The following is a 12,303-nucleotide window of genomic DNA, read 5'->3' as shown; positions in this document are numbered from 1 at the left end:
AAGCATATTTTTCTCCAGCCATTTTCCCCCCTTTGGCAATTAGCAAGTAGAAAAACTAAAAACAGAAACCATTAACCTCATACCAAGTAAAAATGAAGGTTATATTAATTAACCTCATAAACTGTATGGAAGTCTCAATATTATCTAATACAGGGGTATAAACAATAGCATATCTGGTCCCCTGTGGTAAGGAATGAACATCTCTCTAGGTGACCAGGTGAGGTTGTATGTGAACAGATACACTAGTAAACCCTTTCATGGACTTATTTGCACAACCGAACATGCGGGGGGGGGGGGAGAAGAAATCCGTATTTCTAGAAAAAAAGTGTCCATATTAATACAGTTAATATAATTACACTGACCTGGTGGAAAGACAAAATACAACATATAAATTATGTCCCCACAGGTCTAAGACGAAAACAAGAACATTAAGAAACAGAAATAAATAAATACGTTACGGGAGGGCCAGGAATGCCTTGTTCTCCAGAGAGGCCCACATCACCCTTCGGACCCTGAGGAAAGGAAAATAAATAAATAACAGGAAGATATCAGAGCTACAAGTGAAACAAAAATGCAAAATCCAGCTTTGAAATGTGGACTTTAAGCTGTAAGTTTGATTCTATGGTAGAATGGAAAGGAATTTAGGAAATCTACGTTCAATTCTATGCTGTCAAGGTGTATTAGGTCTTCCCTCATCATCCTACGCAAGTCTGTCTTTCTCCTTGCCCTTGGTATTGCCATGCTATTTTCATGTCTTCCCTTGCTTCTTTCTGCCTTAAAAAAAAAATCTTCATCCCACAACTTCTTTTTATCTGCTTCTCTCTTTTCCAACACCTAACACTGAAACTGTTTCCGTTGGGTTGCCATATGTCCTCTTTTTCCAGGACACGTCCTCTTTTTCATCATAGCGATTCAAAGGTAAAAATAGAAGTCGGTAAATGTGTCTTCTTTTTTGCTCTTCAAAATATGGCAACCCTGTTGCTATTTTGCAGGTGGGATTCAACCTTATAAAATTTTAAAATAATAAAGGAAGCAGGTTTGGTGTTCATGTGCTTCCATAAAAAAAACAAACCACCCAGCCTTTTCGCAATAAGGAAAGTGACAGGAAATCAAATGGGGGGATAACCATCACTTGACACAATGTAGTATAACTTCCACACACACTTTGTGAAAACAAATCAGGGTGGATGTTCAATAAAAAGGTCGCCTGGAAGATCCCTAAGACCATGCCAACAACACTCTAAATATGAAGATCTCAGAACCCAGGGCTGGTTCACACATGATGTGGTGTTTCTTTATGTTTAAAGGATCTACACATGGGGGGGGGATGGAGTAGATGGGAACAGCCTTAATTTTGCAAATGTACACATAAACTTCACGGGGAGCCCAGATTAGATAGAGGTTCCAGCTGAATGTAATTCCAGTTGCCAGGCTGGGTTTGCTGTTGTGTAGTGTGTGAAAAGCACTTCCGTTGCCCAGGCTGCACCTTTCTTCTTAAAATCAACTACAGGTACTGTGAAGAGATAGACCAAGTATGTACTCACTGGTCTGCCCTGTCTGCCAGGCTCTCCCAGAGCTCCAGGACGGCCTTTGTGTCCCTATAGAGAAAGAGAGCCAACATTTTAAAGGCTGCCTGAGTCTCACATAGAATGAATAGTTTCCTACTCTATAATCAAACAGCATGCCACCTCTCCAACCAATTACGATGCGATTTGCTAGTGGTTGTTACATGGGGTTTGACCACACGAATGCACACACGCGCACAGACAGAGACGAGAGAGAGAGAGAGAGAGAGAGAGAGAGAGAGAGAGAGAGAGAGAGAGAGTGTTCTCAGGCATACCAATAAGAAGTCCAAGCATATCCCAAACACATTTTCACAACTCCAAGCACAAGGACAGAAAGACAGAAAGACAGAAAGACAGAAAGACAGAAAGACAGAAAGACAGAAAGACAGAAAGACAGAAAGACAGAAAGAAAGAAAGAAAGAAAGAAAGAAAGAAAGACCAGCTACAATGGCCAGAAAAATTGTTTTGAAATTTCAAAAAGATGGGTCTCAGATAAAGCAATGACATACCAGGATTGTTTTATTTAAAGAAGCAACAGACTCACAGAGCAGAAAAAGGTACAGCAGATGCCACTATAGGGGAATCTTGGCCCTCTATTTAGTGTTGGACTACAGTTCCCATCATCCTTGACCACTAGCCATGCTGGTTTGGGCTGATGGAAACTGAAGCCCAACAGCATCTGGAGGGCAACAGATTCCCTATCCCTGCATGAGAAGATAAATTACAGCATCACAGCTACAGCAGTGCCTAGCAGCCACCTTTAGAGGACCATATCCATCATGTTGCTTAGCAACCACAATGGACAGGTGCTCCATAGAAAAAGAATGGAGTACTGCCATTTCTGTGTGGGCCTAGCTCACCATTTGAGAGAGAGAATGGGCAAACAGTGCTCATTTGCCTATTATTTCAGCCTTTGCCAACCTGGTGCCATCCAGTCTGATGACTGGGCATGCTGGCAGAGACTGATGGGAGTTGTAGTCCAACCACATCTGAAGGGCAACAGGTTGGTGAAGGCTGTATTATTTAATAAGGTTTGAGCAGGGAGGTAGCTACTGTATGTTAGTCTCTTGAAGAAGCAACCGTTTTCTAGTACCTTAAAATCTGACCAATTTGTTATGGCAAAATGCTTTCATGGCGCAGAATCTACTCCAACAGAAACATTTGATGATTATACTCTAGTTCCACAAAAGCCACCATAATTCTGCTCTATTTTGAGGTCCTACAAGACTCTTTGCTGTTTTCATTAATACGAGTTTTGTAACCCACCCTTCCTCAAGAGTTATTGTTGCCTCACAACAACCCTGTGTAGCAGATTCTCCTGAGAAACAGCAGCTTACTGGCTTCAGTAAACCGTATGTGACTGAGCAGGGATTTGAACTGGTGTATCCCACATCCCAATCCAACCCTCTGCAAAGCAATGTAACTTAAATAACACAGATGGAGTCCAAAGAGGAAAAAAATCCTGCTAACACTTTACAGAGGAAATGGAACAAGAACAGTATAATGTGAGAAGAAACAGAGAGGTTTTCTCTTCCTCACTTCAGGCCTTGGGTTGTATGAAGTGTTAGGGGAGGGTTAGTGCCTCTGGTGGGGGATATGATGTGCTCCTTCTGGGGTATTTTGTCCCCTTTTGGTCCCTACCCTGCACTCAGCTCTCTTTTGTGGCTCCTAGAAGCTTTCAGCATGCGACAGTGGCCACACCCTGGGAAATGGCTTCAAGACCAATAGTGGGTTCAATGGTCAACAAGGCAATTTCTGCACATGCTGCAGAGCGAAGTGAGGGGCAGATAGGGCTTGTCTACCTGGGAAGGAAAACTCTGATCCCAAACCTCCTACACAAATTCGGAGTGGAGTCCCTAAGATATTTGGATGGCATCTTGTACACCTCCTTCTGGCAACTCCTGCTGCCAAGCTGGTGTCAAACATATTGCCAGGATTTTGGCATTTCTGTTAGTGACAATGACAGTAGAAAGTGATAGCTAATTCAGGTTCATTCACCTCAGCATTCAAGGGTATGTGGATTGATTAGCTATCTAAGAGCAGCTGTCCAAGATGCCCCAACTCCTTGAGGTTACCATAAGAAGAAGAGGAAGAAGAGTTTGGATTTGATATCCTGCTTTATCACTACCCTATGGAGTCTCAAAGCGGCTAACATTCTCTTTTCCCTTCCTCCCCCACAACAAACACTCCGTGAGGTGTGTGGGGCTGAGAGACTTCAAAGAAGTGTGACTGGCCCAAGGTCACCCAGCAGCTGCATGTGGAGGAGTAGAGACGCAAACCCAGTTCCCCAGATTACGAGACTACCGCTCTTAACCACTACACCACACTGGCTCTCTACCATAACCACTATCAACCCCAAAACAACATGTAATGCTTTACCTTCAAGCCCTGTAATCCCTGAGGTCCTTTGGGTCCAGCTGGGCAGTTGGTTGGACACTGTGTGTGGAGAAAACGGAGGGAAGAGGAGATTAGAGGTCTGTCTCAACTGAGAAGGAATTTAGCAGCTAGGGATAAACACAAGCTAGTCCTCCTAAAGCCCACATTACCTGGTCTTCCACAAGATCTCCAGGTAGTATCCTCCTCCAGGAACCTTACAGTGATAAACTAATAGGTTTATACATGGCCTTATTTTTTGTGAGGGGCAAAGAGGAGGAAAACATCAGGACAAGCAAAGAGAGTTGATGAGGAATCCTCCTGTTTTCACAGTGACGAACCAGATGCAGGATCTGAGCACAGCATCACTCTGCCCACTTGCAATTCCCAGTAATGGGTATTCAGAGGTATTACTGCCTCTGACGGTGGGCGTAGAACATAGCCATCATAGTTAGTACACTATCCTCCTGCATTTGTCTAGTCTTCTTCTAAAGTTGGTGGCCATCAATATACTGTACAACTTGTGGAAGCAACCCTCTTAGTTTAACTATGCACTGTGTGAATATTTACTTTTGCAGAGAGGCAATGAGGGTGAGAAAGAAGTTCCCTTCCCTCTGCTCTGAAAACCCATAAGCAAGGATGGAGAAGCTGTGGTTCTCCAGATGTTGATGGACTACAACTCCCAGCATCTGTGCCAACTGGCCAGACTGGCTGGAGAAGACAGAAACTGCAGTCCAACAAGAACAGCTGGAGAGCCACAGGTTAGCCACGCTTGCTTTATGGTGATGGCCACTGGGCTGAAAAAGCAGAAAGCACAAATTCATGCTGGATAGGCCTATGAGCAGACATGATAGCTACATGAAGTTTCTGTATGCTATGAGTACCATACCCTGCTTATAAGCTTTCCAGAAGCATGTGTCTGGCAGCCACTGTTGGAAACAAGATGCAGCTGTTAGATCCTTTAGAGTGCATTTAGAGTGCAGGGCCCTTATGTCCTTAACATGCATCTGCATTCAGTGTGCCATGCACCATGCATACCAAACATCATGGATTCTGACTAGTTATGGCTGTGCACACTGCCACCCTTAAAGGAATGGCCAAGCTCTGAAAACATCTAATGAATCTGTGCCAACAAAGGAATCCAAGCCAAAATCCCAAATGCACTTCCTATCTTTTGCCTTCTGCTTTTCAAGCGTTGTGTACAAGATGGGTGGCTTTCATTTTTAAAAAAAATGGAACACGGCATGTAAATGCAACCCTCCTTACCAAGAAATCTGCACTGCCTTCAACTCCTTGGATGCGCCCAACAGGGCCCTGTAGAAGAAAATAAAAACAATCAAGTATCCAAAAAGGCAGTATGTGCATCAGCCTGAGAAAGGGAGAGGAGGACTATCCCCTCTCATTTTTAACCAGAAGAAAAGAAGAAGAAGAAGAGGAGGAGGAGGAGTTTGGTTTTGATATCCTGCTTTATCCTACCATAAGGAGTCTCAAAGCGGCTAACAATCTCCTTTCCCTTCCTCCCCCACAACAAACACTCTGTGAGACGAGTGGGGCTGAGAGACTTCAGAGAAGTGTGACTGGCCCAAGGTCACCCAGCAGCTGCATGTGGAGGAGCGGGGAATCGAACCCAGTTCACCAGATTACGAGTCTACTGCTCTGAACCACTACACCACACTGGCTCACAGTGTGGATTTAAGATTCAAACAATAGAGGTCACAGCTTGGAACAGATCAAAAAATAAATGTGCATGGTCAACTTGCATAGAAATAGGTGCTACCCACAGCCCACAGTAGTTACTCATATTTTTTTAATAAAGTATCACACTTGCATGGCATCAGGGGCATTGTAGTCTCTAGCTGTCAGCCAGGGCTGCTTCCAACTTTGTAAGTGTTTCCCCCTCCAATTCTATGGAAATTACCCCAAGTAGTAGCAATAAAACTTACAGGTTTCCCAGGAGGCCCTGGAGGCCCTTGTGGCCCTTCTGGTCCACGTACCCCCTGAAAAAGAGACATGAAAGTCAAGAGACTAGCAGCCTAACATGTGAAAAAACAATCCAGAATGTTCCCCATTAATACTGTCACAGTCCCTACGCAGGGAAGTTACTAAATATTGTTTTTTAACATGAGTCACTGACAGCCATCAGTAGAAGACATGAAGGTCCAAATACCCAAAGGTGCTGATGGGCAGGCAAGAGTACAATGACTGCCGGTAAGGGGGCATCAATATCAGGGTGAAGATAATGACTGTGACAGGAGTTGCTGAGAGGATGAGTTAACCGAGGAAGGAAAAGAACAGAGACTGTCTTTGGTGAATAATGGCTTAGCAGATGATGGGAACACACAACCTGGCTTGAACACAGGAAGCTGCCTCATTCATAGCAAGCCAGGCATTGGTCCATCTAGCTTACTGTTGTCAACAGTGACTAGTAAGCAGCACTCCAGAGTCTCAGCCTTTCCCAGCTCTAGCTGGAGATGCCGCTAGGGACTGAATCAGGGACCTCATGAGTGCAAAGCAGTTGCTCTTTCCCATGGAAAGACTGCTTGGCCACTTAGAAAAAAAGGGGAATTTGAGAATGAACATACAGTGATAAGGACAGGGAGGAAAGGTCTTAGGCCAGGTTGTGTTTATGCCGCAGTTCTGCAGAGTGGCACAGAGGAAGAGCAAAACATCATGGGGAAGTTGAATACATGTTTCATTCTAAAAAGTAAGTTTCTTATGGTTACAAAGGCATATTGGAAAGTGTGCATGCGAAACCCATTTGGAGTGCGTCTGAACGGAAAGGGATTTCTGAATTAGGTGGAAGGGAACATTTTTCTCACCCCTGCTGCCTTCATACCTAACAGAAAAAGCATACATTTTGCAGAATACTACAAAACAACAACATGCAGAATACATGTGCCACATAGTTTATGCAAATATAATTTTGCATAATTTATGCAAGTTGTAGCTTACAGCACATACTGATACAGAATTTTGCAGAGAAGTTCAATTATTTTAGCATACACAGTCCTAGTGATAGGGAAGAGGATAAGAGAATGGAAGCAATTGGGAAGAGATGTAGCTGTTTTCATTTTATGCTGACATATTTCTTTCTACTTCTGGATCTTTTGTCCTCTCCCCTCTCCTTAGCACATGAGTCCTTCAGCTACAGGAGGACCCACCCACCTGTTTATGTTTAGATTTGCATATTGTTGCAGCCTTGCTGATTCCCACCCCCACCTGAGCTGTTTGTGCAGCATGGTCTATCCATTTGAATACGCAAGTATAAATCACAGAAGCTCTGGATGCCAATGAACATTGGGTCTAAGGCAGGCTTCCTCAAACTCAGCCCTCCAAATGTTTTTGGCCTACAACTCCCATGAGCCCTAGCTAGCAGGACCAGTGGTCAGGGATGATGGGAATTGTAGGCTCAAAACATCTGGAGGGCTGAGTTTGAGGGAGCCTGGTCTAAGGCCTGGCTACGTGCTACAGTCAATACATGAAAAATATCTATGCTCTGACTATTCAGAATTCTAAAAATTCATTAGGAGAAAAGCAGAGAAAGCTGGTGACGATTACAGTGCCCCTAGATGCCTTTCTCCATCTCAGGGTCACCCTTCTCCCTCCTTTAGGGGCAAATTTTCATTAAGAGTTAGGATGGGGAAGATGAGGATGAGTGAGGCAGTTGAGGCAAATAACAGGTATATGGAGGGAGGCAACACGAGAACAGGCCTTTCCAGCAGTGGCTCCCCATTTGTGAAATGCTCTTCCCAGGGAACCTCCCCTGAGGCCATCATTACATATCTTAAGCCGGCAGGCAAAAACATTCCTTTTTCTCCAAGCCTTTGGCTCTTAATTAACTGTAACCACCTTGACTGGGTGGGATGTTTTAATCCTGCCTTTAAAAAACAGGACTGTGTTTTAGATTTGTCATTGTTTTAATTTATGCTAGTGTGAGTTTGTTTATTGTTGTAAGTCGCTTTGAGTTACTTTTGTTTTGAAAATGACTAATGTTTAACTTAAGTAGTAGTAATGTGCTGGTACTATTAAGATATGGCCCTCCGGCTTTAGCTTTCCCTGTGCTTGCCTGTAATCCCCTTCAGTTTTCTCTGCACACCTTAATTTTCAACAGGTAAAGCTTATCTACTTCTGACAACTGTAGCAACATATGTTGTTGTTTAGTCGTTTAGTCGTGTCCGACTCTTCGTGACCCCATGGACCAGAGCACGCCAGGCACTTCTGTCTCCAGCAGCACATAGCCAGGCTCTTATTGCAGAGCAGGCCCAGGAAAGCCAACAAACCCCAAGTCGCATTCACCCATCTCAGCTGGATCCCTTACCTTGGGTCCCAGAGCTCCAATTTCTCCAGGGAGTCCAACCTGGCCTGGAGAGCCCTTAAGAGAAAGAAACAGAGAGGGGAGAAAATGCTCTTTTTTAGTCATATGATGGGAACAGCCCTTTGTTCATCTGTTCAGGCTCTGTCGGACGTCTGCAGTGGCAAAGGGTTTGCTAGGTTAACAAGCAAGGAGAGATGAGCAGGCACTCTCCGGCTAACAGCAAACAATTCCATCTATGTCTGCTGAAAATGCAGTGCCTCTTTCTCCCACTTAGGTGACACATTAGTGAACATAGGTGCCCAATGACAGCACAAGTATGTGCACATGTAACAGGTGAGAGAGCTCATCTGGAGGCGCTTCTGGGTTTGCATTTTCTAATTCTGGCCACTGACCAAGCAAGGAAAAAAATCTGTTTAATCCAGCAAAAGTCTGGATAGTTATCAACAGATAAGGCTGGTTTATTTTACGCTGAGTCAGATCGATCTAGATTCTAACCCAATACTCTGGCAGCAGGTCAGGTAGGATTTATTTGTTTCATTTGTTATTCCTATAATCTTTGTTTATATGGCCATATATATACAGTGGTGCCTCGCAAGACAAAATTAATTCGTTCCGCAAGTTTTTTCTTCTTGCGAGTTTTTCGTCTTGCGAAACACCGTTTCCCATAGGAATGCATTGAAAATCAATTAATGCGTTCCTATGGAAACCGCGTGCCAGGCTGGCGGTGCGGAGAAGGGCTTTTCTCCCCACCGCAAGCCTTCAGGACAGGTACGGGAACAGAGGGGAAGGGGCGCAGTGCTTCTCCTCTGTTCCCGGGGCTTGCGGTGGGAGGAGGGTTTTTCCTCCCCACCGCCAACATTCAGAACAGCATTCTGAATGTTGGCGGTGGGAAGGAAAACCCTCCTCCCACCGCAAGTCTTCAGGACAGCCATCCGAAGGCTGGCGCGGGGAGAAGGTCTCTCCGCCCCACCACCAGCCTTCGGAGGAGCCTTCCGAAGCCTGGCGGCGGGAGGAGGTCTCTCCGCCCCACCGCCAGGCTTCGGAGCAGGCTTCCGAAGGCTGGCGGTGGGGCGGAGAGACCTCCTCCCGCCGCCAGGCTTCGGAGCAGCCTTCCGAAGGCTGGCAGTGGGGCGGAGAGACCTCCTCCCGCCGCCAGGCTTCGGAGCAGGTCCGAGGACAGTGGGGAAGACACACTGTGCTTCCCCGCTGTCCCGGAGATTTCCCTATGGGCTTTCGTCTTGCAAAGGAAGCCCATAGGGAAATTCGTTTTGCGAAGCGCCTCCAAAACGGAAAAACCTTTCGTCTAGCAGGTTTTCCGTCTTGCGGGGCACCACTGTATATATATATATAGGATGTGGCTGCAAAGGAACAACTGGGAGCCTTGAAATGGGCTCCTGGTTGTTCCTTGACAGTTGGTGCTCCCAAGTGGAGTCATACTCTGCTGAGAGGTGCTGAATTCAAGCCCTTCTCAGATCAGCAGGGATCTTTGTTTCATGATGCCATGATGACACCAAGTGATTGGCATGTGGGCATCCCTACCTACCCACCAAAGTAGCTTACGGGAGCAAGGGAACCCAGGATTTGGCCCACTGGCTGGAAAAACTCCCCCCCCCCACCCCCCGGTACGTCTTGGCTCAAGATCCCTCTTCCAAATGGCTGAACTAATATTATTTCTTTAATAAAAAATTGCCAAACCAGTGGCACATCACTGCTCACAACGCTGTGACAGCACAAGACCCTTTGTGTTGGGTCACTGCCCCTTCCTCCAAGCCAAGCTATGAGCACACACTCCTGTAAGCACCCCTCACAAATCCAGCACACTGCCTCCCGTCAGCCAAACCCAAGCTCACATGAACAGCACTTACAGGAGATCCTTTCAGCCCAGGCCCCTGAAATGAGAAGACAGCCACAGTAAACAATCATGCTGCGTTGAAGAAACCAGCTGAAAAACAGGAAGGCTGCAGCTGAGGCATCTCCCAGAGGCAGAGCAGCTGTCTCTTTTTCCCAATCTGGTTGCGTCATATCAATTAACTGCATTTCTGAGTCACCTGCCCCATAACCAGGGTTCTTTTTGGGTGACAGACAGTTTAGGCAAATAAAACCGTTACAAACAAAAAAGCAACAAACAGATCTAATATAGCAACTGAGTGTGCATCACTCAGATCCATCTAAACCACAATGCAGAGGCTTAAAACATCTTACAGGACAAAACACACCCTCCAGTGAAAGCGTCCACTACCTTCTGTCCACGCTACTTATGAGTAGAGAGGGATGATTTGGATTGAACTGTTATCCATGCTTAGAGTAGCCCTACTTAAATCAATGGGACATTAACAAATAAGTGACTTAGTTATTAGTATGTTTGCCTTCTATCTCTCCTCTGCAGGGCTTAAGGTTTCATACATAGCTTTTCCCCCCTTCCCATTTTATCCTCATGACAACCCTGAAAGGTAGGTTAGGCTAAGAGATGGTAATTGTCCTAAAGTAGCCCATGTTGGCTACACCTGCCCTAAACTATAGCTTAGAGCTATAGGAATGAGCCTTGATAAGTCCCAGGCTCATATGCTCCCTCCCATGGCTATAGAGAGATCGGAAGAACTTGCTTCCACTTTTAAACTAATGAGAGCTCCACTCTGTGTCTAAACCTGGGGGGGTCTCTGGCTAGTTTAAACTACGGATTGTTATCAAGCCAGCACCATAAAGGACAGGTTGATTTCGGCTTGTTTCAACAAACCACAGTTTCCCCAAGTCCAAAGGTAACAAGCAACTGTGGTTAGTTTAAAAGTGAATGCTATATAACTCCTCCTTACTGCAGCACTAGAGGAGAGGAGGGGAGTGTGCAAGCCCACTCTAACCACACTCAACTATAATCCAACACGCTGGCGCGGTTGTGTACACTGGATGCGTTCATATAGTGGTATACTTTCTTAACAAATACAGCCAATAAAGAATAAACACTTACCGGAAGCCCTGGAGGTCCTGGAAGTCCAGTCTGGCCCTGAGTGAATGCAAGAGGGAAGAGATATTCGGTGTAGCAGGATCCACACAAGTGGAATATGACTTAAGCTGCAGATCTACTTCATGGGGCAGATCGAGATATGAGCTCCAAGGACCCAGTCCTACCAGATAAGATTGAACCTCTTGTGTTTGCAGGTGCAGCCTGGACAGTATTGTTGTCTGAATTCACTTAAGGCCTCTGTTACCTTGCACAGGCCAATTACATCTCCCGTTTCCCTCTGCTGCAGTTGCTTAGGGGTGTATAAAGTGCATACATGCATCCAAAACCACTATGAATCATTTTGTCCCCCAATTGGTCCTCATTTGGAGGACTTTGGCCCCCCTCTACAGCATCTGCAATGCACAGCTGCCACAGTCTTAAAAGAACCACTCCATCTCCTCGAGTCACAGAAAACAGTCACTCACTTTGGGGCCGGGTCGCCCAAAAGGTCCTGGTTCCCCTTTTGCTCCCGTTAGGCCCTGTAAAAAAAAGAGAATTACAGGATCAGCTTGCAGGACATCAACTGGCATCTGCAATAAAATAGGTAAAAACACCAGGGCTGGAAAAGAAATGGGTGAAATAGTGAATTCAAACCAAAAATCTTTGCCACAGCTGCAGAGCATCCAGAAATAGAAACTGCAGGTGTAAAATAAAGTTTTTGTGGCGTATAAAGGCATGTGCGTATAACTTTCGCTGCTAAATCAAGGAATAAGCTAGTCATCTAAACCAGCATTTCACAAAAAGACCTCAAATGTGCATTCTCTTACCAAGATTCCTAAATTACCTGCTTTCTGGTACTAATCCCAGTGATCACAGGAACAGCCAGGTTTTTTTTGGGGGGGGGCAGACTAGATGCCTCCCACACCCGCTATGTCCTTTCCATTCTTACCTTAAATATATGAGGTGACCAAGGGTTATTTTATTTACAGTGGTACCTCGGGTTAAGTACTTAATTCATTCTGGAGGTCTGTTCTTAACCTGAAACTGTTCTTAACATGAAGCACCACTTTAGCTAATGGGGCCTCCCGCTGCTGCTGCTGCGCCGCCACTGC

The 12,303-nt window shown here is 45.4% G+C and overlaps 1 protein-coding gene across 1 annotated transcript in view; it reads right to left on the bottom strand.

Annotated features, from left to right (window-relative positions):
- COL9A2 (collagen type IX alpha 2 chain) overlaps positions 1–12,303 on the bottom strand; it is a 48,624-nt gene that overhangs the window by 26,635 nt on the left and 9,686 nt on the right. Inside the window, exons 5-13 of the mRNA XM_083511605.1 lie at positions 11,677–11,730; positions 11,216–11,251; positions 10,119–10,142; positions 8,257–8,310; positions 5,882–5,935; positions 5,205–5,252; positions 3,945–4,001; positions 1,545–1,598; positions 459–512 (exon numbers count right to left, since the gene is read on the bottom strand). Coding sequence (XP_083367731.1) covers positions 459–512; positions 1,545–1,598; positions 3,945–4,001; positions 5,205–5,252; positions 5,882–5,935; positions 8,257–8,310; positions 10,119–10,142; positions 11,216–11,251; positions 11,677–11,730 — 435 coding nt within the window. The remainder of the gene's footprint in view (positions 1–458; positions 513–1,544; positions 1,599–3,944; positions 4,002–5,204; positions 5,253–5,881; positions 5,936–8,256; positions 8,311–10,118; positions 10,143–11,215; positions 11,252–11,676; positions 11,731–12,303) is intronic.

This window comes from Podarcis liolepis (assembly GCF_965112155.1).
Source record: "Podarcis liolepis genome assembly, chromosome: 7".
NCBI lineage: Eukaryota > Metazoa > Chordata > Lepidosauria > Squamata > Lacertidae > Podarcis > Podarcis liolepis.
Note: the sequence above shows the minus strand (reverse complement) of the source record. Positions and strands in the feature narration are given on the sequence as shown.